Here is a 25,649-nt window from a genome sequence, read left to right as displayed (position 1 = left end):
GCATTCATTGCATGGACAATGAACTTGATGAGAGGAAGAAATGTGTATCACTAAATAAATTTATCTTAACTATATATATATATAATGATGCTTAATTTTTAAAGTGTCCGGATTGCCGGGTTGAGAGATATGGTTAATTTGAATATATGTGAGAGTAAATGAATACTTGGGTCGGATTGTGGGTTGACCCGCCCATAAACTTAAAACGGTTAAAAATAAAATTAAAAATGTTATAGGTATTGTTCGAACTTGCAACCTAACAAAGCAAGTACAACCTTTTAACCAACTAGGCTAATAACAATTTATATTTTAAATTCAACCCAAAATTTGATAAACGCGTGACATTTTAACAATATAAGTTCAACTTTTTAACTAACTAATCTATATATATATATAATGATGCTTAATTTTTAAAGTGTCCGGATTGCCGGGTCGAAAACTATGGATAATTTGGATTTATGTGAGAGTAAATTGATACTTGGGTCGGATTATGGGTTGACCCGTCCATAAAACTTTTACCGTAATATATTTTCACGGTTTTTTATATCATTACTCTGCAAATACACTGGATACATTCTAGTTGTATTAATGATACCTATAATGTTGTTTAAAAGCTAGCTAGCTTAGGACTTATGTTATTTTGGGATATTTGGATAACCATTAAATTATTTTAAAATAATCTAGATTTTGATGTGATTATTAAAAATTGATCAGTTATTTGAAATTATTTAAATAAATAGTGTATTAGATAATTTTTTGATGAGTAGATAATATATTACTTTTCTTTTACATAAAAAATAAGATTTATCATTGACAATATTGTATCTGTTATGGAAATCAATGGTTGGAGTTTTAGAATAGCTTTGGGTCCATTTTTTATTTTGACTGATGGAAAATAACATTGCAAATTGTTTGATATTGCTTTATTATGAAATTCAAACTTTGATAGGTGAAAAAAAAGGGTTAAATTATTAAAATATTTTTATATAAAATATTATGAAGTTATTTTCAAGTAAAATTTATTAAATAATTTTAAGTGTTAAAGTTATGCCTAAAACATCACAGTGATAAGTTTTGAAATACAAATAGTTTGAGTTGAAACTTGAAATGAACATTAATCTTATGATTTGATTTTATTTTAATTTTAAAATTAAATTAAAAAAGTATATATAAAAATAAATGTATGTAAAGAGAGATGTTGTAACGTGTACATATTTCGTACATAAGGCATGACATGTGCTAAACATTTTACTTCAATATTATAATAAAGGCATGACATGTGCTAAACATTTTACTTCAATATTATAATAAGAGAGAAATGTTTAAACATGGTAATTATGAAAGTTTCCTTATTTTATGGTAAAGGTGAAATAATATTCAAAATTAAACAAATTAAGTCAAATTTTATTATTTTTCTTATTTAAAATTTTGCTCGTCTGTCCGTCAGTAGTTAACCTGCCCATGACTTTCTTTGATATATATATATATATATAAATATATATAATAATAATGAAGTAATTAATGAGAAACAGTCCTATACATACATAAATTAAGATCTTGTTCGGGTTTATGTTATTTTAATATTCCAAAACCAAAATTATTATTTCACTCCCCCCAACATATTATTTATATTAATATATTTTAAATCTTTTTACCAAATATATTTTATACTCATATTCAGTCATTATTTTATATATATATCTTTATCTGTTTAAAGAAAAGTCAAGATTTCAACAGTCAAACCTTTCTCTCTCTTAAAGAAAATAAGAAAGAAGAAAGATTCATGCTATCTATTATATTTAATAAATCCCCATTACAAATTAACCAAACCACAAGAACCCTAGCTAACTAATTATCAAAATCTGATAAATCTCTCTCTCTCTCTAGGCTGCTATAGCAAGTTAATAATGGGAATCGGGGACGATGATGATCGGACGCCGTTCTTCGCCGGGAGTACAAAAGAAGGATTCAACATGAATAGCAAGATCATGATCTCAGCCATATCTTCATTAGGATTCGTGGTCATTTTAGTAATAGCTCTCCACATCTACTCCCGTTTCATGATCAGGCGTCAATCACGACGAAGAACTGCCCTATTAAACATACGAGTCGCCGCGCTCTCTCTCCAGGCCGACCAACAACCCAAAACCGGCCTCGACCCCGCCGTCATCGCCTCTTTACCCATCTTCGCTTTCAAGAAACCTGACGCCGCCGCCGCAGAGACCGATGATGATTGCTCTGTTTGCCTTAGCTTATTGGAAACAGATGAGATGGTAAGGAAGTTACCTAATTGCAATCACACTTTCCACGCCGAATGCATTGACATGTGGCTCGAATCACACTCTACGTGTCCGATTTGTCGGACCGAAGCTCAACCCACGTTTGTAATGATCGAGCAACAACCATTGACCGAGCCATCCAATATCATTCCTTCCCTCCTCCAGGAACCGACCGCACCACCAATCGACGGCGGCGTTCAATTACAACCACCGGCGCCGACGGCTAAAGTCGGAGGAGGGTCTGAATCACGAATGAGTTCGTTTAGGAGAATTATAAGCAGAGATAGATCTTTACCGCGGGTTCAATCTTGTGGACAAGATGATGTTGATGTTTTATTCGATGTCGAGAGGCAAATTCATCAGCATTAATTAATTGATTGGAGTAAATCACTTTGATTAATAAAAGATGAATGAAGAGGGACATGTTTTTTTTTATATTATTATTATGTATTATTTCTATAATATATATATACATATTTTCAAACATAGCGTATATATTAAATTGCGTGTAAAATAGAGAGTTGATTGTTGTTAACTAGACGAGTTCAGTCGTGAGGGAAGACTTACATAATAATAAATAAATACTTAATTAATTATATATTTTCTTACATTTATTAAACTAGAGGTTGTTTGACTTTGTTTATATTTTTCTAAAAAATCTGTTGTATTAAATTTTCAAAATAAATCTTTTTTTTTACTATTTAAATAAAATACTTCAAACTTTTTCTCTCTCAATTATAGATTATTTTTAAATAATAAAATAAAAGATAATTTTGATAGATAAAAATAATGATTAAATAGATAAAATAATAGTTAGAATTTTATAAAGTTAACAAATCTTTAGCAAAAACAAAAAAAAAAACATAAAGATGAAACAAGGCCTTAAAGTTTCAGTTTTTGAAACAATTGACCTTCTAAATTTCATTAGCGAATCATATAAACTTGTGGATAAAGTAATATTATTTTATTTTGTTTGGCCCCTCTTGACTTAATCGTGAAGATTTGAATTATTATTATTAAGTTTTTTTTTTTGTTAGACATGATGTAACAAATCTGACTTTAAATTGAATTGAGACATCACTAACAAATTAGATTATATCAATTATGTGAGTAATCAATCAATCACATGCTTTGAATATATTTCTCATTAAGAACTTTCTAGAGGAATGATTATTATATCTGGTTTTTTCTAGATCATTCAATAATAATAAAGACCCAGAAGAAAGGAGTGACAATTAAGTGAAAAGATCCATTAATTATGATTTGAAAGAAATGTTACAAAATTGATGATAGATAGATACCCACATAATCTAATAATATATCTCTATATGTGCAGCAAAGAAAGTAGTAGATAAATTTGAAGATTAGTACATAAAAATGAAGCCAAGTATATAGACGGTAAACATCAAGAAGACCCTGTACAGATGTGCTCTAACATCAAGATCATCATTACTACTCCCACTGTTCAGATCCCCCATTGTCATTGTCGTTGTCCCTGCCGCCGAGCTTCCATTCTTCACAGTAGAGCTGAAAATCAATAATAATAGTATGAAGGTAGGTAGGTGGGTAGGTGTGGGTACTCGATCTAATTAAGATTTCATTGATTACCTTGATGGGATTTTGCAACTTCCATGACCTGAAATCAGACAGAAATTGAGCACAAATTACTATTACTAACAAATACAACAAGATCGAAAGAGAAAGAGAAGAATGAGATATGTTTACTCGGGTTGAGAGATGTGAGAGCGGCAGTGTTGTCAAAGTTGCAACTATCCTCAGTCAATCCGTGTTTCAAGAAGTAATCATTGAAAGCATAAGATGCTGTCCGAGTTATGTCGGCGGGATCGTAGCAAGGTCCGCCCAACTGTATTGGACCACAATTGGCGCCGCCTTGACCACACGCCCAATCCAGGGCCGTCTGGAGGGGGGTGGTCTCTGCGTTGTTCTTCGCCACGCACCAAAGCTCTACTGCCACGGATGCGCCGCCGCCGCCGGTGGATTGCCTCAAATGGTAGTGGTCGGAAACGGCAGCATTGGAGAGTGAGATGAAGATGAAGATTAGAAAGACAAAACACTTGGAATCCATTGAAGAAGAGATAATGGGATCGACTAATAAACAGAGTGAGTGAGTGAGTGAGTGTTCTTTCTTAGATCTGAATCAAATGTGACCGTTGTTGTGTGTACACACAGATAGACAGTGAGATGGAACAAAGTCGGACCAGAGAGAGAGAGAGTGGCAATTGTTAATGTCGACCTCTTCTATTCTCAGACACCTATTTACAGATTCTTTTTTTTTACAATAATTAATTAATAACTCTTGTTATATATAATAGATCCACATTCCTACAATTATTTAGATATAGGAGGTAAATACAATGAATAACAAGACTAATCTTAATTTATTATTTATCAACATTCATTCTAACAAAAAAAATATATAACATTTTAATCGATGGTTGTTAATTAATTAAGGTGGGACAATGAATCACCAATCATTTAAGTATTTACTGGCAAAAAGGGGTCTTCAATGGAGAGATCTACTAAAAATATTTAATCAACTAAAAAATAGTTTTATATTTGTTCATTGATAAACAATTATGAGTACGAATTCCAGACACAAACCAGACGTAAAAACTATTAAACATATTAAAGACTACAGAACTTAAAAAAGAGTTACATTATTAATAAATGATTATTAATACATTTATAATAAAAAAATAGTAAAAAGGTTATAAGTAATAATATCAAATATTGACTCTTCAATTTATGGGTAGATAAAATATCAAGAGTTTTTTTTAGAAAAAAGAAACTCAAGAGTCTTTTGAAGGAAAGATCAACAATTGGTCTTAATTTTTTTATCCTTTTAACAAACAACACAAATTTGGATTACAACAAACTCAAGATAATATTAGTGTCTCTAACAGATGAATGAATTCAACAGAATAACAAACACCACAAATTTGGATTACAACAAAATAAATAAGGGGGACCTTACTGATAAAAGGAGTCAATGAAGCATCCAAAACAGAAAATATAATCTTGATTTACTTTTTTTTTTTTGGAAAATTAGGGTAACATGTATTTAATGCCAAATTGTAAAATTAATTAATCAATTTTATTTTATTATAATTATTATTGAGACATGATCTATTTAGAAAAATATCTTATTTAAATTTTATCATTATTTGAATAATAATATAGAATATCAGGATAATTATATATATATTTTTAATTATGGTTGTTTCCTTAATTAATGTATATAATAGATTTGATCATTAAATCTCAATATATACATAAGTATAACAAAAATCATTCTTTCCTTTTTTTTATTCTTTGATATATTAACTTCATATTTTTTCTTACATAATAATAAATAACAATAATTCACATAATAAAATTTTGTTTTTATTAACTTAGTCTTTTCAAATTACTATTAATTTTTATTTAGTTGTCTTAGATTTGGTATATCATAATTTATTTATTTTTTGCCTCATATATTTTGTTTTCTTTTATATGCCATATCAATTGTTGTTTTGATAGTTGAATGATTCAATTAGGTTAAGTAGTACATATAAAAATATATAGATATATATTTTTTTTCAAAAGTAGGAAACTTTATATACCATAAATAAAATTATTATTGAGAGAAACTTTCTACAAATTACATATAAATAAGGCAATGAATTTTGCGTATAAAACTACTATTTTAACTCATAGAAATTTCAGCATCGGTGATAGAAGAGAAGATTTCATCAAAAATTCTGAAATCTCTTCAGCCAGCCATTGAACAGTAAGGAAAAAAAAAAAAAAACCGAAGAAGGGCAAAGCATATAACGTTATCATCCTCAACATGAGCGTAGCTTTTCACTCTACTAAAACCGAAGAACCGCAAGCGACTCAAAACCCTAACCCAGATCCGAATGATGAATGTCAAGTATTAGATGTCTGGATCCCGCGAAACCTAGATCAAACCCATAAAGAGAAATACGTCAGTTCGGAAGAAGAGGAAGAAGAAGTTTGGGTTATTGAGAAATCAGGTATGTCTTCTCTCTCTGATCCGCATGATGTTGACCCACAAAATCGCACGTCTCCCTCTGTCTATTCGCGGCGAGTCAACACGCGAAGGAAGGGAGGAGTAGGGGGGAAAAAGAAGAAGCAGCAGGAGGCGTTGGAGAGGAAAATCCAAGCGAAGAGTCAAGAACTTTTGGGTAATCTAAAGATCATCCCTTTTATACCCAACAAGATTCTTGATTTCTCCAAGCAAGAGAATTTAATTAAGCGGCTAGGGCTTTGGGATTTCGCCCATATACATTTTGATCAAGATGTTAGGTCGGATTTGGTCGCCCAGTTGATTGTGAGCTATGATTCTAAATCTCGATGCGGTTACGTTAACGGGAAGAGGATTAATGCGAGCAGGGCAGATTTAGCTAGGGCTTTGAAGTTGCCCGTGAAGAAGGAAAAGGGTGCGACGACGGCATCTTCATCTGAACCTGTTGACTTGGATTCTGAACTTCCTGGTGATGAAACCGTTACATTCTTTGATGATTTCATATCCAACTGGATACTTTTGCACGACGATACTTGGATAATGCCAATTGAGGTTTTGAATTGGACCAGGGTAATCAAAGAAGGTAATCTTGAGAAATTTGATTGGGCAGGAATGATTTGGTTTATGGTAGAGAAGGAGCTATCTGAAGGGGTTAAACTTGAGCAGTGTTATTATGCATCTCATCTGCAGCATTTGATAAAGTCACAGAAGGAAGATATTTTCTTCAGTGAAGTGGAGGGGGATGAAGAGGAAGTTGAAGCCAAAGAAGAAGAAGAAGAAGAAGTTAAAGAGGAAGGAGAAGAAGTTAAAGAGGAAGTAAAAGAAGAAGAGATTGATGAAGTGAACAAGGACAACCAAGAGCAAGAGCCAGCTAATGTTCTATGGATGGAGGATCCAAATGTTGAATTGACCTTGGGACATGATAATGTTGAAAGAGAAGAGATTAAGAATGATGAGATGGAAGAAGATGAAAAGTTAGAGCAAGGAAGCTGGCTTTTAGATAGCAAGAATGCTAGGGATGAGCATTTCTTGCAGAAATGTGATACGGAAGTTGATAGCGCCATGGATTGCTATGTGGAGATGAAAGAAGAAACCAAAGAAGAATCTGAAGAAGAAGAGGAAACCAAAGAAGAATCTGAAGAAGAAGAAGAAACCAAAGAAGATTCTGAAGAAGAAGAACAATATGAGGAAGTCAAAGAAGATTTTGAAGAGGAGGAAGAAGAAGAAGAGGGGATAGAGACTGCTGTTGATGATGATGAAGACGATTACGATGATGGAAGATTTAGCCTTCCGTCTAAAGATGATGATAATCTTGAGAGTCACGAAAATCTACTTCAAGACTTGGATACAACACAACTCCCTTTCAGTAGTGCACTCGGACAATTTGACGATCACTCAAATATGGAGATTCTTGCACATCCTAGTAGCAGCAGGATGCATCCCTTATCAATGGGACCCACCTCAGTTTTCGTTAATAACAGAAAGAGGGAAATCAGCCACGAGCTCGATATTGCCAATGACGGAAGCAATAAGAGATTGAGGAATGACGATAATAGCCATTGGGCAGGTCATCATCAACAAACATCAGGCGACTTTGGCATGTGCTTGGACCAATTGCAGCACTGGATTGGTAAAGCTAGGATAATGTACTCGGAAAAAGAACATGCCAGCGAACAATCGAACATGAACGAGCAATATCTAATGAACGAGTTACAGAATCGCGAACAAATCATTGAACACTTGCAGAGGACAAAGTCTGAAGAGCTTCAAAAGAAGGAGAACGAGATATATAGGCTGGAGCGCGAAATGTGTCTGATGGGTAATCTGTTAGAGGGTTATCGCAAGGCTTTAAAAGAAACCCATAAGTCATTTACACTGTACAGGAAACGGAATCAGCTTCCAGAAGAACAGATTTATAGAGATGCTGGTCCTGGGGGTCTTGTCTTGAGCACAATGGAGATGGAGAAAATACGCCTTAGAGAGGAGGAAGAGAATAGGGTGAAGCGAGCAATGATTGAACACCAATTTAACGAGATTACACAAGTGGCTATTAGTGAACTGGGATTACATTTTAATCAGTTGCAGACATTGGACAACCTGTTGGTGGGCATTGAGAATGAGGTGAAACTGCTAAAGGATTTCTCTGCAAAAAACAAGGTATCATCAAATTGATAGGCTAAATTCTATTTTTGCTCCATTTTTTATGGTTGTTCTGCATTTCAAATTTGGTTGAGGAAGTTTTTGAATCCTTGAAAGTAGTACAGTACAATCTTAGTGGGATAAATTTGGTTCTGCTGTAGTATATGCTTGACCATTAAGAATGTAGTAGTAGTACATGATTGTACTATTTCAATTCTTCTTCTGTTAAGTTAATTGATTTAGATTCATATAACATGAAATGGGTTCATCTTGTTTTGATTATATTTCTCAATTGTTTCATCCTGGTTAGACCTGAATTGCTTCTTTGTTTGATCTTGGGTTGGGTTATTTGGGTAAATATACATAAGAGATATAAATAGTAGATATTTTGATACTCTAGGTGATGAGTTGATAGGACAGTGAGTTATTTGAAATTAGACTGAAATATTTCACATCAAACAGTACCTTATATTTTCTGACTGCTAATTTTAAGACAATTCCATTAAATTTGGTACCTGATGCAGGAAAGAGGAATGGTGGAGGAGGAGGAACAAGTGCATGAGATGGAGGTAGAGCATGGGCAAGGAGGGGATGTTGTGGAAGAGAAAGAACAAGGGAATGAGATGGAGGTAGAGCATGTGCTAGGAGGGGATGTTGTGGAAGAGAAAGAACAAGGGCATGAGATGGAGGTAGAGCATGGTCAAGCAGATGTTGAAGAGAAAGAACAAGGGAATTATGAAGAAGAGAAAAAGAAAGAAGTGGATGTTGAAGAAGAGAAAGAGAAAGAACAAGGGGATGTTGAAGAAGAGAAAGAGAAACAACAAGGGGATGATGAAGAAGAGAAAGTGAAAGAGAAAGAACAAGGGGGGGATGATGATGATGATGAAGAAGAAGAGAAAGAGAAAAATGAAGATCAAAAGCAAGACAAGATGGAAGAAGATGAAGAGATATGATATGGAAGAGTAGCCCAATGCTCTTCTTTATATGTAAATGCAATTATTTACTGTTACTACTGCTATTGTTAAACCAATTATCTTACTTACATTAACAACATCAGTAGGTTTTTGTTATTTAAAACTCTCTCATTGAATGTTTTTGTTTGCTTTTAACTTCAAGCAGTAATCTATTCTTCTTCTTTCATTCTAGGTTTACTAACTCAACTCAATCTCTTTTCTATCCATGCCAAAGATCTTACATTATTAGTAATAATTGGATTTTGCATCTTTGCTGATTATTTAATACAAAAATTGACTTGTTTTTGGTAATTAGAGTAAATTTGGTAATTGAGAAACAGAATAAAAATAAAACCAAGATATTCTTCGGTGGGACCTGTTTTTGAACTTACAGGCTATACACAGCGAAGACAGTAAAGAGCCAACGTTACTATTCTTTTCTTTTCTTTTTCTATAAGACGGCGCCGAGTGAGTGAGTGGGGGCTTCATCAATCATCTTCACTCTAAATAAGTGCTCACAAATCTCTTTATCGCCGGCGCCGGTCAAGTATGGGAGCCTACAGAACCGACGACGACTATGATTACCTCTTCAAACTCGTCCTCATCGGCGACTCAGCCGTCGGCAAATCCAACCTCCTCTCCCGATTCACCCGAAACGAATTCAGCCTCGAATCCAAATCCACAATCGGAGTCGAATTCGCTACTCGTACCATCCGAGTCGATGATAAGGTCATCAAGGCCCAGATTTGGGACACCGCCGGCCAAGAGAGGTAAAACCAGATCTTATACTTGTTTGAATTGCTTCAGATCTGGATTGGATATAACTAATGTGTTTGTTTGTTTCAGATATCGAGCAATTACGAGTGCATACTATAGAGGAGCAGTAGGAGCATTGCTTGTTTACGACGTAACACGACAAGTAACATTCGAGAATGTAGAAAGATGGTTAAAAGAGCTAAGAGATCATACTGATTCAAACATGGTGATCATGTTGGTAGCAAACAAGGCAGATCTGGAACATCTTCGAGCTGTTTCAACTGAGGAAGGACAGGCATTTGCTGAAAGAGAGAACACGTTCTTTATCGAAACATCTGCTTTGGAATCTAGGAATGTTGAAAATGCATTCACTGAAGCTCTTAATCAAATACACAAAGTTGTTAGCAAGAAGAGTCTTCAAGTTGGTGATGATCCATCTGGATTGCCTAGAGAAGGCCAAACAATCAATGTACAAGGAACCAATAACAAAATCGGATGTTGCTCAGTAGTATAAGTGTTTCCATTCATTCCCCTTTTGTTCTTCAATTTCAGTTTTATTTTCTTGTTTTATGTATGGAGGAATCAATGCAATGCAAATGCATAAACAGAAGAAACGTTGTGATAAATTACTGGTATTAAGATGATCCATGATACAAAGAAAGTGCTTGAATTTGTGATAAACATAAATAATATTAAACATCATAGAAACGACCAAACAAAACTAGTTTGTCAGCAACCAAACCAGATTGATGATGATGATGATGATTGAAAGAAGAAAGAAGGGGCTTCAAAGAAAGCTTTCAGAAAGAAGGCTTCTGAGTGTAATGAAATCCGATTCCAAGTTGGTATAAATTTCTGCTACGAATGAATCTTCATCCTTATATCCTAGGAATGGGAGCTCATCTTCATCACTGATATCTGCAAACAAAAGCATCTTCTATGATTCATTCCATTCCATTCCATTTCATTCTATCATCAAAAAGTATACAAGGAATAAGGTCATACATACCGTTTCTATCCACTTGAACTCGGACGAGTTCCACCTGAACCAGGTCGTTTCATCTCCATCAAACCAGAGTTCAACCTCCCGTCCTCACCGTAATGCCCTAACCGTTGACTCCCGATCTCTCTCGTGCGTCCAGACGGCTGTTTCTGTTGGAAATCCGGCCCTGGTTTCTCCTCTCGACCTGCGAAACCTGGCCGAAGATGAGGTGGAACAAACCGATTCGTTTTCGGCGACGGAGACGGTGAAAGAGGCGGATTCAAATCCTTATCAGACTTCTGCGACGCAAGAAGAGGAGTAGTAGAAACAAGCAGAGATGGACCGGATCCTGTACTTCCTAGAGGTCGAAGAGAGATGGAATCCGATTCGGAGCGGATCGGATCCTGGAAAGAAGATTGCAACAGCGGAGGCGGCGGCGGTGGCGTGTGAGAAGGAGGAGATTGAGGAACAATAGGTTTTGGTGACGGACGAGTCAGGACGAGCATGTTGCCATGGATGCGAGAATTGGATAAGGAAGTCTTGCCGGTGCCGGAGAAAGGAGAAGATGAGAATGAAGGCGATGAATTGGCGGAAGAATTGGCGTGAGATCGGTTGTTTGACGTGGTTATGATCTTCTTCTCGTATATGTCATTGAAATTGAGAGACGCATACTTGTTGGTCCTACTTGCCATCCACCACAACGATCTCGAACAGGAAAGAATGGATTAGAGAGAGAAAGCAGATGTGAAACCGGCCGGGGAAGGAAGAAAGGAAGAGGAAAATGGTGGTTTCCAGTTTCAGATCTGAGAGACGACGATTGATTGATTGAGACTCCGAAGTTAATCATCTTTAAGCACCAACCCCTTTATTATTTCTTTATTTCTTTATTTATTTAGCCTATTCTTCCAAACTAAAATTAATTAATAATAATAAAAATAACCTTTATTCATGCTACAAATTAATATTAAATACCGGGACATTTGATTAAATGATTGGCCTGAATAACCAGTGTCTAATAAAAATTGTCCAAACCATCGTTTCCAGTTTTTAGACGAAAATACCTCAGTCGCGTTTGCGTGACGCGACAGAACCCTAATTCGTCGAGTGTGCCGTCGCATGACACAATTGTCATCGCGCCAAATTAGAGTTCTGTCGCGTTATGCGACACAGCGTCGCAGAGTGTTTTTGTCATAACATGGAGGAAGTGGTCATTTCCGCAAGTTTTATTAGACATTCCCCGAGGCTTTATTAGGGTCGTTATATCAAATTTCCCAAATACCCATCCCTATTAACATTTCTATATTTTTCAGCAAATACTAAGAAACGTTCAGTCAATGAAATTGGTGAATAAACAAGAAAAATTAGTTTATCAAACCACAAAGAAGAGAGGTGATCTGAAATGTCATGTGACCGGAAAGAGGATTTAAGGGTAAGTAGCAACCAAGGTCTATGTTTGATCTTCGGATTTTAAACAAGTTATGACTAATCTTTTATTCTGGTTATACCAATCATGAAATTGTTATGTTTGAATTCATTAGACTGTTGTAGGTTTTAAATCTTAGATTATCTGCTTTGTAAAATTGAAATCTGATTTTGATATTGTGCTGAAATTGATAATAGTCTTAGTAATTGAAAATTTGATTTGTTGTTCTTGTTTTAAAGGTTTTAACTTGGTTCTTCTTTTTCATTATAGATTCTTTGTCTTAGACTTTAGTATTTGAAAATTTAATATTTATTTTCTGTTTTAAAAATGTGTGGTTCTTCATTTTTATTGTAAATTTCTCATTTTAGTAATTGTTGATTTAAATCATTGTTTTCTATTTTAAAGATTCTAAGCATATGATTCTTTTAGATTTTTTTATTTATCTTAGATCTTAGTAATTGAAGATTTAATATTTGTTTTAAATTTTAAATATTTTAACTTGAGGTTTTTTTTATTCTTCATTGTAGATTCATCTTAAACCTTAGTAATTATTGTTTGTTTTACATTTTTAAAAATTTAACTTGTATGGTTTCTGTTATAAAAAAAATTAAAATCCGATTCGACACTTGTCAGACCAGAATTCGGAAAAAAAAAATATATATTTTCAAAACCTTGAAAATAAGCAACCTAATGAATTGGCTAATGTTTGACGTGGACTATATAAATCAAAGTTATGAATTGGCTATTGTTTGACGTGGACTATATAAATCAAAACTTTTTTTTCAATATATTCAATCAAATACATATTATTTATTTATGTAAATCACCATCAGGCAACCTGGTTATTTATACCCTACATCAAATAATCCCAAACAAGGTGTAATCTAGTATTGGTGGAGGAAATTAAAAGAAGAATATATTATTAATATACCTTCCTTGTTGGAATAAAAGCACCGATTTTCAATGGTGGTTATTGGTTGAAAAGGAAATATTGAAAGACTTGCGCCTTATCAATGGCAGTAAGTAATTGAGCATCCTTGACCGTGTGATTGGTCCCAACTTTCATCATCTCCTCAGTTTTGGGCAAGTAGCTGCCATCATTAGTAAAATATCTAATGGATGAATCTCATGCTTCAAAAGAAGATCCATCTTATCATATGAACCTTCCTTCAATTGATTGCATTCCCGTGTAGTTGAAATACAAATCAACCCTAAACCATGATTGAATGAATGAACGAACAAAGTTATTACCTGTTTCGCATCTAGACGATCCAAGATTGTTTCAATGAAGACCCAGAAACTGAGACCTGATTCTGGGCCAGATTGAAGATGACCCATTTGGAGAAGATGCAATTCAGATTCCATATTTCCACACCAATGGAACAAGATGCCATGAATATGATGCAGAACAATAAACTAAAATACATTAGTTACTTATATCTGTTTGTTATCTTTTTTACTGGTTTTTAAATTCAACAGTAGTCATAACTGAATCTTGATGGTCTCACCATCAAAAACTAAATTCATCATAACCCAAACTTGACAGACTAATAATGAATACCCATGTTAGTGGAACACCCAATAACTATCCCTTCTCCACTTTAGCACAAGATAATCATTACATACTAGTTTAGATAAATAGGGATTAATATAATAAAAAGTTGAGCAATAACTTTGGTTGGTTTGAGCCGTAGTAGAATTAAACCTCTCAATAAGGAAGAAATATCATAGAGTTTCATCGAAAAATTAAGGTTTCAATCATACAACATCAACGGTTACAACTATATATACCTAACCACATTTCTCTTGAAGGACTATCAATGGTTGAAGGTGTGTCTTCTTAGGCTATAGTTTCAGACAATTTGGAGAAACCAAGCTTCTTCAGTCGACTTGTTATCGGGTTGGCCCATGCCTTATCTGGGTTCCCACATTTTATGTCAACTACTTCCACCATGTAAGCTCCCTTCTTATTCGGCTTATTTTGCCTTATGGGAGTGGCCTCCAACGATATGTTGTCAGAATTCAACATGGGTATGTGATGGCTTGTCCGGTTTTGATATTTTCCTTTGTAGGAAGCAGCAATGTCAGAACTGCTCTTAAGATTTTTGCTTTGGTTGCTGCTGCTGCTGCTACTGCTGGCTTCACCCGGTGAAGTTCTTGGCTTTAGTTTTCTGGGAGTAGAAGGTCCACTTGGGATTGAAACAGAAGCCAGTGATGTTTTGTTTCTGGTAATTGGTGTTTGAGACACACATTTTGCAGATTGTAGCTCTCTCAACATTAGGTTACTTATAGTACCTGTCGTCCCAACTTTGATTGATCCACCACCGCCTTTGATAGATTCCAGACTTGGTGCCATCATTCTAATTCTTCTAAAAGTTTCCTCGGATTAAAGGTTAAAAATTCTCAACTATGTGTGGATTAGCAGACTGTGGGAAACAAGAAGAATGCAGACAACATCAACATGAAGATTGAAAGCAAACATAGAGTTCTTTTGAAAAAGAAGAAAAGACTACCAATTGTAAAGAAGCAAGCAATTTTAGGAATGACATTCATTAATTAGCCTTATTATTAACAAGACCAAATTTCAAAAAGCAATCTGGTTTCAACATCCCTCCAGGAAACCTGCAGAAACACATGATTGTTGTACAATACTTGCTTGTAAACAAAGTAAATATGATGATATCCATCAATAATGGAACCCTTATCTGGTTACATCAAAAAACCCTAATTAAATAAAGCAAATCATAAACAACCCTTTTTTCTGACTAAGAAGATAAAGACATTTATCCCAAAAAGATACAAAAAAGCAAACCATGTGTTGTTAGGTTTCTAGCATATACGAATCATTGAATTCAAAGTATCATTATCATCATGTAAAGCAAACATTTCGGAATCGATTGATAAAAAAAACACAAAACAAACCTCATAACAGGTCGGATCTAATGGAAGAGAAGGATCGAAGCGCACTCACTACTACCCAGATGGCGAGTATCAACCAGAGAACCTCAAATAATATCTGAGATTAACAAATCTTGAAATGGAATTGCTTCCTCCTCTGGTGTTGATTTTTTCCTTTTATTTTTATTTTTTCTTTATTTGTCAATTTTCTGCATTTTAAGTCTTACTCTCTTACACCTTATCCATTCTGTCTTTTAATACAAATTTGATTATTAGTCTTCTTTTTGTTTTTTAACCATAGAATAATGACATCTCACTTTATTAATATTATTCATAATTTAACCTAAAAAATTAAAAGTCACTAAGTCAAAGTCAAATAGGATAGGTAAATAGGTCCATGTGGTGACTTTTGTTTACACTTAACATAATTATATATATAGAGACTCAAAGTGAAATTTGATGAAATTACCTAAAAAAAACTTTAAATACGTTTGGCGCGCAAATGAGAATTTCAAAATATTATGAGGAAATTACTCGTCGCGAACGTGAAATGCAGGATCGTCTCGTAAAAACAAAAGTTGTGAAATTATCCCGTCGCGTAACACGAATGACATGATAATTCTGGACTTTTCACGTGTTTTTCTTTCGCGAGAAAATTCTGGTCTTCGCATTACACGACGGGATAATTTCGTCAGAATATTTTAAAGTGGTTATTTGCGCAATTAAATTTATGTGCTATCACCAACGCATTTAATGCTTTTTAAGGTCATTTCATCAAATTTCCCCAAAGTAATGGTTCCCAAATTCAATTTTATTAATAGAAATAGACTTAAATATCTTTAAAAAAATATATAATTGAATTAAGTATAAAATACTTATTATTATTATTACAAAATAGTAAAAATATCAAATGTCACCATTACCATTCTAATTTATAATGACTTAAGTTGAGGTGGGTAAGGATTAATGACTATGAAAATAGTATTAGTTAATTTATATTTTAAATATATATCATAGTTAATTTTGGTTTAATGTAAAGTAAAGAAATAAAGTAAGAAATATAATTTGAAATGGTATTCATTTGAAATATATGGTTGAGGAGCGTGGGGGTAAAAATGGTAATGACAAGTAAGGTGTAGGTCCTACTAGCGTTTCAATTTTGAACTTTTCCATATGAGTATTGATAAACCCAACGAATGAGTAGCGAAAGCAAGGCCACGAATCCTACGTGGCCTTGCCAGCTAGGAGAGAGAAAAATAAAGAAAAAAACAAATTTATCCTCTTTCACCCAATAGGGTTTCATATTTCTGTATTTTTTTCTCTCTCTGAAACGCATCATTTATTTCTCTTCTCCGGCTCCGACTGCATTTATTTCTCTTCTCCTGCTCCGACTGCATTTATTTCTCTTCTCCGGCTGCATTTATTTCTTTCTACGGCAGCATTTACTTCTCCATGGTATCCTTTTTAAGGATCTTTATTTTTTTTTGAATAGATCTAGGGTTTAGATTTTATAGATCTAGGGTTTTGATTTTACAGATCTAGGGTTTACATTTTACATAAGTATTTATGGATTTAAACTGTTTGAATTTTCAGGAAACTGAAGCACCGAACTTGAACAACCCAGTAGATGAAGAACTTAACCTGAACAGATCCACCCATGTTGAACCCGAAAGGTACCCTGAACAGATCTAGTGGTTTAGGGACAAGAAAGGGTCCTTTCTTGTCCCGAAATGGTTGGTTTCGGGACAAGAAAGGGTCCTTCCTTGTCCCGAAATGGTTGGTTTCGGGAAAAGAAAGGGTCCTTTCTTGTCCCGAAATGGTTGGTTTCGGGACAAGAAAGGGTCCTTCCTTGTCCCGAAATGGTTGGTTTCGGGACAAGAAAGGGTCCTTCCTTGTCCCGAAATGGTTGGTTTCGGGACAAGAAAGGGTCCTTTCTTGTCCCGAAATGGTTGGTTTCGGGACAAGAAAGGGTCCTTCCTTGTCCCGAAATGGTTGGTTTCGGGACAAGAAAGGGTCCTTCCTTGTCCCGAAATGGTCCCGAAACGGTTGGTTTCGGGACCCGGAAGGTGGTTTCAGGACCCGAAAGATGGTTTCGGGACCCGAAAGGGTGGTTTCGGGACCCGAAAGGTGGTTTCGGGACCCGAAATGGTTGGTTTCGGGACCCGAAAAGGGTGGTTTCGGGACCCGAAAGGGTTGTTTCGGGACCCGAAAAGGGTGGTTTCGGGACCCGAAATCATTGGTTTATGGACTTTTTTCTTACGGTTTCACTTAATTTTTGCAGTCACATTCCTAGTGTTGGAATGACATTTTCCTCCGAAGAACAACTTCTTGAATTCTACACATCATATGCCCACTCAACGGGATTCGGCATTACCAAATTAGGGAGCAAAAATGTAGGTGGTAAGAGGAAATACTTCAGCGTTGGTTGTGCCAAGAGTTTTCTGAAAGAATCGAAGTCAAAAAACAAGTTTCATCAGCCTAGACCAATAACGAAGACAGATTGTAAAGCAAAGATTAATGTTGTTGTTCGAAATGAAGGGGAATATGTGATAACAAGTATTTTTCTTGAGCACAACCATTCTTTAAGCCCTAAGAGAATACGTCATGTTAGATCCTACAAAGTAATTGACGGAAATGTAAAGAGAAGATTGGATACAAACGATGAAGCTGGAATAACTGTGGCCAAAACATTTCAATCACTTGTAGTTGAAGCTGGAGGGTATGAAAACATGTCTTTCGATGAGAGGACATGTAGAAATTACGTTACAGAAGCACGACGGTTGAGGTTAGGGATTGGGGATGCTGAAGCACTCACTAATTATTTCTTAAGAATGCAAACCAGGAACTCAAACTTCTTCTACCTTATTGATTTGGACGAGGAATCCCGAATTAAAAACGTGTTTTGGGCAGATGGTAGGTGCAGGGCTGCCTTTGAAGATTTTCATGATGTTATCTCTTTCGATACAACCTATTTGACAAATCGCTATGACATGCCTTTCGCTCCGTTTGTTGGTGTTAATCATCATGGTCAATCCATTTTGCTTGGATGTGGATTATTGTCTAGTGAGGATTCAAATTCTTTCACTTGGTTGTTTAGAACTTGGTTGGAATGTATGCATGATAGACCTCCAAATGCCATAATCACAGACCAATGTCGATCCATGGCGATTGCAATTGAGACGGTATTTCCTAAAACTCATCATCGATTTTGTTTGTGGCATATAATGAAGAAACTTCCTATAAAACTTGGAAGCCATACTGAATATCATCTAATAAAGAAGAGGCTGAAAAACATAGTATACAATTCCATAAATATTCAACAATGTGAAGAAGATTGGAATAGATTAATTGAAGATTATCAGTTGGAAGATAATGTTTGGTTGAAATCTTTGTATTTGGAAAGATCTAAATGGATACCTGTTTATGTCAAAGGACAATTTTGGGCCGGCATGTCAACATCTCAACGGAGTGAAAGTATGAACGCATTCTTTGATGACTACGTGCAGTCCAAAACATCTCTCAAAAATCAAACTTTCGGGTCCCGAAACCACCATTTTCGGGTCCCGAAACCAAGCATTTCGGGTCCCGAAACCAACCATTTCGGGTCCCGAAACCACCCATTTCGGGTCCCGAAACCACCCATTTCGGGTCCCGAAACCACCTTTCGGGTCCCGAAACCAACCATTTCGGGTCCCGAAACCATCTTTCAGGTCCCGAAACCACCATTTTCGGGTCCCGAAACCACACTTTCGGGACCATTACTTCAGCCAAACAAACATGATTTAAAAAACTATGAAATATTGACTTACAAGGCATTCGAATCAGCTGCATAAATGAATCCCACAACGACTTCATCTCGGTATTCCATATTGACATAATGATAGAACTCTACATTTCTTTGCTTGTTCTGCTTCATATATTGAGATTGAAGGCTTTTTGGAAGTTCCATCATATGTATGGGATATTTCTTCTGTTTTTTGGAAGCAACCAATTCTTTTCCCGCATGAGTTTGAGGGGCAGGCTCGATGATCTTCGTCGGCTTGTTCTGCGTCATGTATGGAGATTTAAGGCGTGCTGGAATTTTCATATGTCGCACTGGATTTCTCCTTCTTTTTCTTGGAGATCCATCTTTTTCAGGTACTTCATCTTCATCTTCCTCTTCGAGATCACCCACCTGAGTGTGAGCTACCTCAGTTTGAGCCCCCTCACTGTGAGCTACCTCAGTTTGAGCCCCCTCACTGTGAGCTACCTCAGTTTGAGCCCCCTCACTGTGAGCACGCTCAGTTTGAGCCCCCTCAGTATGAGCCCCCTCAGTGTGAGCCCCCTCAGTGTGAGCCCCCTCAGTATGAGCCCCCTCAGTGTGAGCGTTTACCCCATCATCCTCTGTGGGTGTTCGATCTTTGAAGTATCTGTGCATGGCATCCCTAAAAGGTTTATTACTATCCATTGCTCTATAAATTACGTGGATGGCGTTGTCATACATTGGCGAGGCATCCCAGCCTGAAGTTAAAGATTCCAGTCTTCTCGTGGCCTTTTCAATAAACAGCGTACATTTAGCAATCCACGCCAAATTCTCTGTAAAAGTCAGTTTATCAACGTCCGGACCTGCCGTGTTAAGAGGTGTTATATGCATAGGTGGTAGGCCTTGATTCGTAGGTGTTGATTGCGTTGGTTCTGACCTCATCCTAGGTGGCCTAGTCTTAGGTGGTGACCTAGTCCTAGGTGGTGACCTAGTCCTAGGTGGTGACCTAGTCCTAGGTGGTGACCTAGTCCTAGGTGGTTCTGCTGCTGCTGCTGCTGCTGCCGCCGCCGCCTTTGGGGTCTCAGACACCCCCTCATTCATATCCTCCTCATCATCATCCCCCACATCATTATCCTCCTCATCGTTCTCCCCCCACATCCCCGGTAGTGGAATTCGTCCCACAACGCTTCCTTGTCCGAATCCTCCATTTTCTAACTCCGTATCCAGTCTAAACTTCAAAGTCGTGTCATTCCAACATGACAGTATTGGAAATCGACGGTCATTAACTCCTCCCACTTGTGGGTTGCTCACCCTATACACGTAGCACAACTGAAAACGTACATATGTTAATTAAAACCAATTATTTTTGCAAACAGAGAAATTAATTAACGGATAACTTACAATAAGGAACGTCTGTGGTCCTTGGAAATGTCGTTTTTCATTCTCCTTCACTTTTGCGCATGATTGAACTAATCCTTGAAGTACAAATTTGCACCAATTGAACTTCTTGATATTTTGAACATCTGAAATAGATTTCAGAATTCTATACCTGCAAGGGGAAAAAACATATTTGAGTCATATTAACATGTCATATAAGTTGTGATGCAAATGAAATAACAAAAATGATAGTACCTTGATAGTTGACCTAGGTGATCACACCAGAGAAAGCAGCTGACAACAAATAATACGAAGTCTATCTTAAAATTGTTGTCAGCAGCTTTGTTCTCAATCATTTTCGTCGGCATAGCAGTCACTAAAGGAGCGCCATTAATAGGGTTACCCCATCGAGTCCTAAATGCCTTCAGCTTGTCATCAATCTCGTTATTCTGATATTCTACAATGTCCAACTCCCCTCTGGGGAGACCCAATACCATTTCAACATCTTCTTCTTCGATTTTCACTTCCTCGCCATTCTCTAGAGTGAAAGAACATTTATCACAGTCAAACTGCCTCACTAGATAACGGGATATCTCCCCGGGGCATTTTGAAAGTGATAATGAAAGTAGATGGCCAAAGCCTATTGACTTCACAGCCTCCTTTTGATCATTAGACAGAAGTTGGAGAAGATTGAAAAGGCCAAAAGAAGATGTCCTAGTTAAAAAAAGGTTGTGTGGGGCTGCTTTGGGAGCTGCTGCTCTGGGGGATTTCGGAACTAATTTGGGAGCTTTTGGGGATTTGTGAACTGCTTTGGGAGATGCTGCTTCTTGGGCATTCTTTTTACGTTTATTTGCCCTACAAAAACAAAAGATAAACATTTAAAAAACATGAAACAGATAATCTAAGAGAAACAAAGTTAAAGCAAGTTAAAAACCAAGAGAAAACAAGTTAAAAATCTAAATTTCGGGTCCCGAAACCACCCATTTCGGGTCCCGAAACCAGATTTCGGGTCCCGAAACCACCATTTTCGGGTCCCGAAACCCCCATTTTCGGGTCCCGAAACCAGATTTCGGGTCCCGAAACCACACATTTCGGGTCCCGAAACCACCCATTTCGGGTCCCGAAACCACACTTTCGGGACCCATAACAGCCAAACATTACAAAATCCGATTTATGGGTCCCGAAACCACCCATTTCGGGTCCCGAAACCACACTTTCGGGACCCATAACAGCCAAACATTACAAAATACGATTTATGGGTCCCGAAACCACCCATTTCGGGTCCCGAAACCACCAATTTTGGGTCCCGAAACCACACTTTCGGGACCCATAACAGCCAAACATTACAAAATACGATTTATGGGTCCCGAAACCACCCATTTCGGGTCCCGAAACCACACTTTCGGGACCCATAACAGACAAACATTACAAAATCAGATTTATGGGTCCCGAAACAACCCATTTCGGGTCCCGAAACTAACCATTTCGGGTCCCGAAACCAACCATTTCGGGTCCCGAAACAACACTTTCGGGACTCATAACAGCCACACATATCAAAATTCAATTTTGGGGTCCCGAAACAACACATTTCGGGTCCCGAAACAACACTTTCGGGTCCCGAAACCACACTTTCGGGACCGTTCATTCAAAACACATATCAAAATCAAATTTCTGGACTATGTAATCATACTTTCGGGTCCCCGAAACAACACTTTCGGGACCCATAACAGCCAAACATATAAAAAATCACATAAATCATCACATAGAAGCAAATAAACACAAAATAATCAACCATCTCTATCGTTGAAATCATTAGAATCAGCAGAATCATAAAAATCCATAACCCTAACCCTAAACCCTAACCCTAACCGCAAAAACCTAAACGGTCTTCATCTTCATCAAAATGTTTTAGAATTCTAAAGGAGTTGTTATTTACCTTGTCCTTGGAGATTTTGGAGTCTTGCTTGGAGATGTACCTGGACCACCAGCCTGAAAAAGAGAAAAGATATTCACGAATGCAGACAGTGAAGTGAACGGAAATACCCGAAGGAAAAGACCTACCATTTTCGATCGAAAGAAATAAGATGAATAAAGTTGAAGAAGTCGGGGATGCCGCCGCCGGAGAGAAAAATCGCCAGAGAAGAGAAAAATCGCCGCCGGAAAGAATAAATGAAAAGAAGAAAGAGAGAGGAAAGAAGAAGGGGAAACTGAAACGTTTTTCTTTTTTTTTTTTAATTTTTTTTTTTTTTTTTTCTCTCTCCTAGCTGGCAAGGCCACGTAGGATTCGTGGCCTTGCTTTCGCTACTCATTCGTTGATATTATCATTTCTCTTTCCATATTTAATTATTTCTTTTGCTAATAAAAAATGAGCACGAAATAGACAGTGGCAAAATTGATAATGTATAACTCGACAAATACAAGACTGAGAAGATTCCAGCATGACTTTAGTCACGTGCCAAGTAGTATTTCATGGCTGGAATCCATATAGATGAATTTATTAAGTTAATTTGGCTGTCATTTTGAAAATGTGAGCCCACAATTGAAATATAAAGAAATAGTTTTGCAAGATTGAGAATACATGTTCAAAATTCCATGAATTGAACCTAGGAGCCATATGGAGTTGTTGGGACACGAGAACATAATGTGATTTGTCCAAATGTTGTTTGGGATATAAAGATTTCTCAAGAAAGGGGGTCCAATGGTGAGTCCATATTTAATCCATTACCAATACAAAACAAAACCAATAAGCAATTTAGTTCTTTAAGGCGATAAGATTTCCAAGTTTTCGAGTGAGAAGCTTTTTTATTAGAAAGGGGTGGAAAGCTCAAATCATAGAGGTTCAGACAATGATGCATCTAGAGAGTCAGTTCTCTTAGGGTTGGAGATTACATAGTTCGATCTCAATGAAAATAGATGGTATGCAAAAATCACCGACTGGGATGATTATGTTTGAATGTAGTTTTTTCTGTTTGTAATCTCTGTTATTTAGAATGTAGAAATACTATTAATCAATTTTTTAGGTCTTTTAATTGTAATCCTTAATTATAGCTAGAGTTTGTCTAAATTTGATTTATAACCCTTCCACTTTTAAGATTTTAATTAAATGATTTTACCCATTTTTCAAAAAAAAAATAGATAAGTCGATCTCATTTCGTACATTGGTTCATCTAGATCATCAGACATTTGTGAGAAACTGTAGTCATGAAATAAGTCAAATAAAACATTTTTAATCATGATGATGACCAAACTTTGGAAGCAATTTAGTTAAACAACATTAAGAGACTAAATGTTCAAGTTAAACAATTGAGGGACTGGTCACGCATATAAGAAAGTTTTTTATTTTTGATTCATTGTGTTTCATGGCTTGTTGTCTCAGTATTTTTAGTTTAATTTTGTTATCTATATATATATAATGATGCTTAATTTTTAAAGTGTCCAGATTGCCGGGTCGAGAGCTGTGGTTAATTTGGATACTTAGGTCGGATTGTGGGTTGACCCGTTTTCAAATTTAAAACGGTTAAAAATAAAATTAAAAATGTTAGAGGTATGTTTCGAACTTGCAACATAACAAAAACAAGTACAACTCTTTAACCAACTAGGCTACAAAACTTTATACTTTAAATTTAACACCAAATTTGATAAACGCGGGACGTTTTAATATTAATATAAGTTCAACTTTTTAACTAACTAATATATAATGATATTGAGTAAATTGATAATTGGGTCGGATTGTGGGTTGACTCACTCATAAACTTAAAACGGTTAAAAATAAAATTAAAAATGTTATCCGTAATTTTTTTAACGGTTTTTTATATTATTACTCGTGCATTAAATGCTAGTTAAAATAGTAACTCTTGTGACTATTTTGGTCATAACTTGATTTATTTGATTTGTTTTTCTCCACATAAGTAGTCAACTCTAGCCTTTAAATAAGAGAAAGCAATGAAAAAAAAAGTCTAACTTAAAAATAGCATGTAATATTACATAGGCTAATGAGAAAAATTCTACGAATTTGATTTGAAATTAATTTTAATTTCACTCAAATTATTAATGAATTACAATTCAAAACAAATAATATAATTATAATTCAATTTTAATTTTTATATTTAAAAAAGAATAAAATTAAAATAATTTAAATATATTATCTATATTATGAAAATATTACATTCACAACCTATTAGAATATGTTAATTATCAATAAATTTTGCTTAGGTTTCAAAGTTTTGTTAAAAAAATAAAATATTTAATGTTAACTTCCTAAATTTATATATATATATATATATATATATATATTAACTGTGTTTTAATGATAAAATAATAAGATATTTTATTTAAAAACATAAAAAAAAATCGAACTAAAAAAATGAAAGTGAGAATTATAAAACACATAGTTTAAATTTCATTGAAATTATAATTCCAAATTTAATAATCTAAGAATTAAAATTATATTCCAAATTTCAATTTCATAATTACTAAATATATTAAAAAAAATAATTTTTAAAATGAGACATGAATAATGAGTTACTTAACTTTAAATAACTGACGGACTATAAAACAATCATGTTAACGACAATCCTCAATTTTTTTTCAATAAATTGATTTAAAATTATATCAAAAGTGATTCATAAAAATTAAATGTCACGGATTTATTTTCATTATGACGTTTTTAATGAAAATTAAAGACAGAGATACTGACATACTAGCTTTTTATATATATAAAAAAATAAAGATTGAAGAGCAGACCAACCCTCCAATTTCTATGTTGTTGAAATTAGGGTCGACCTAGGTAATAATCAATGTAGCCGCTTAGACCCTTCAGTCATAGGTACCATAATCTTTTTAAAAAATGTCATTTAATTAACTAAACGAAACTGCTTAAGTTAAATATAATACAAAATTATTAATATTTTATAATATAATATATATATAAAAAAAACAAGTTAAATAAAAAAAAAATCACATAGGCTAAACATCATGTCTGTTAGAGGCAACCCTGGCTGAAATGATTTTGAGAATATCATTTTGGTTCTCAATGAGGTCAAAGTGAGATAT

At 35.3% G+C, this 25,649-nt stretch overlaps 6 protein-coding genes across 6 annotated transcripts; 3 read left to right on the top strand and 3 right to left on the bottom strand.

The window, feature by feature from the left end:
• Positions 1 to 1,907: 1,907 nt before the first annotated feature.
• Positions 1,908 to 2,648, top strand: LOC124939500 (RING-H2 finger protein ATL40-like). Its single transcript, XM_047479971.1, has one exon. The coding sequence runs from the start codon at positions 1,908 to 1,910 to the stop codon at positions 2,646 to 2,648; it is 741 nt and encodes a 246-aa protein (XP_047335927.1).
• An 857-nt stretch (positions 2,649 to 3,505) lies between these two features.
• LOC124940620 (PLASMODESMATA CALLOSE-BINDING PROTEIN 5-like) lies at positions 3,506 to 4,509 on the bottom strand. Its single transcript, XM_047481142.1, has 3 exons — positions 4,005 to 4,509; positions 3,888 to 3,915; positions 3,506 to 3,806 (listed from the first exon to the last, which is right to left on the bottom strand). The coding sequence occupies exons 1-3, from the start codon at positions 4,363 to 4,365 to the stop codon at positions 3,644 to 3,646; spliced, it is 552 nt and encodes a 183-aa protein (XP_047337098.1). The 5' UTR covers positions 4,366 to 4,509; the 3' UTR covers positions 3,506 to 3,643.
• Positions 4,510 to 6,065: 1,556 nt separating this feature from the next.
• On the top strand, positions 6,066 to 9,590 carry LOC124937862 (glutamic acid-rich protein). The gene is made up of 2 exons (XM_047478191.1): positions 6,066 to 8,484; positions 8,991 to 9,590. The coding sequence occupies exons 1-2, from the start codon at positions 6,130 to 6,132 to the stop codon at positions 9,417 to 9,419; spliced, it is 2,784 nt and encodes a 927-aa protein (XP_047334147.1). The 5' UTR covers positions 6,066 to 6,129; the 3' UTR covers positions 9,420 to 9,590.
• A 281-nt stretch (positions 9,591 to 9,871) lies between these two features.
• LOC124937864 (ras-related protein RABA1f-like) lies at positions 9,872 to 10,816 on the top strand. The gene is made up of 2 exons (XM_047478193.1): positions 9,872 to 10,189; positions 10,266 to 10,816. The coding sequence occupies exons 1-2, from the start codon at positions 9,969 to 9,971 to the stop codon at positions 10,687 to 10,689; spliced, it is 645 nt and encodes a 214-aa protein (XP_047334149.1). The 5' UTR covers positions 9,872 to 9,968; the 3' UTR covers positions 10,690 to 10,816.
• On the bottom strand, positions 10,773 to 12,005 carry LOC124937863 (proline-rich receptor-like protein kinase PERK8). The gene is made up of 2 exons (XM_047478192.1): positions 11,185 to 12,005; positions 10,773 to 11,093 (listed from the first exon to the last, which is right to left on the bottom strand). Exon 1 carries the CDS (start codon positions 11,847 to 11,849, stop codon positions 11,190 to 11,192), a length of 660 nt encoding a protein of 219 aa, XP_047334148.1. The 5' UTR covers positions 11,850 to 12,005; the 3' UTR covers positions 10,773 to 11,093; positions 11,185 to 11,189.
• A 2,266-nt stretch (positions 12,006 to 14,271) lies between these two features.
• On the bottom strand, positions 14,272 to 15,668 carry LOC124938403. The gene is made up of 2 exons (XM_047478838.1): positions 15,503 to 15,668; positions 14,272 to 15,006 (listed from the first exon to the last, which is right to left on the bottom strand). The coding sequence occupies exon 2, from the start codon at positions 14,937 to 14,939 to the stop codon at positions 14,421 to 14,423; it is 519 nt and encodes a 172-aa protein (XP_047334794.1). The 5' UTR covers positions 14,940 to 15,006; positions 15,503 to 15,668; the 3' UTR covers positions 14,272 to 14,420.
• Positions 15,669 to 25,649: the final 9,981 nt, after the last annotated feature.

This window comes from Impatiens glandulifera, chromosome 5 (assembly GCF_907164915.1).
Source record: "Impatiens glandulifera chromosome 5, dImpGla2.1, whole genome shotgun sequence".
Taxonomy (NCBI): domain Eukaryota; kingdom Viridiplantae; phylum Streptophyta; class Magnoliopsida; order Ericales; family Balsaminaceae; genus Impatiens; species Impatiens glandulifera.
The sequence above is the reverse complement of the archived record's forward strand: the minus strand, read 5'-3'. Positions and strand labels throughout refer to the sequence as shown.

Excerpts from the sequence above, each read along its gene's own strand:
- LOC124939500 (XM_047479971.1), top strand. The coding sequence starts at position 1,908 with ATGGGAATCGGGGACGATGATGATCGGACGCCGTTCTTCGCCGGGAGT.
- LOC124940620 (XM_047481142.1), bottom strand. The coding sequence starts at position 4,365 with ATGGATTCCAAGTGTTTTGTCTTTCTAATCTTCATCTTCATCTCACTC. Across the intron at positions 3,916-4,004 it reads TCTCACATCTCTCAACCCGA|GTCATGGAAGTTGCAAAATC; the intron begins GTAAACATATCT and ends GTCTGATTTCAG. Across the intron at positions 3,807-3,887 it reads AGTTGCAAAATCCCATCAAG|CTCTACTGTGAAGAATGGAA; the intron begins GTAATCAATGAA and ends ATTGATTTTCAG.
- LOC124937862 (XM_047478191.1), top strand. The coding sequence starts at position 6,130 with ATGAGCGTAGCTTTTCACTCTACTAAAACCGAAGAACCGCAAGCGACT. Across the intron at positions 8,485-8,990 it reads ATTTCTCTGCAAAAAACAAG|GAAAGAGGAATGGTGGAGGA; the intron begins GTATCATCAAAT and ends TACCTGATGCAG.
- LOC124937864 (XM_047478193.1), top strand. The coding sequence starts at position 9,969 with ATGGGAGCCTACAGAACCGACGACGACTATGATTACCTCTTCAAACTC. Across the intron at positions 10,190-10,265 it reads GACACCGCCGGCCAAGAGAG|ATATCGAGCAATTACGAGTG; the intron begins GTAAAACCAGAT and ends TGTTTGTTTCAG.
- LOC124937863 (XM_047478192.1), bottom strand. The coding sequence starts at position 11,849 with ATGGCAAGTAGGACCAACAAGTATGCGTCTCTCAATTTCAATGACATA.
- LOC124938403 (XM_047478838.1), bottom strand. The coding sequence starts at position 14,939 with ATGATGGCACCAAGTCTGGAATCTATCAAAGGCGGTGGTGGATCAATC.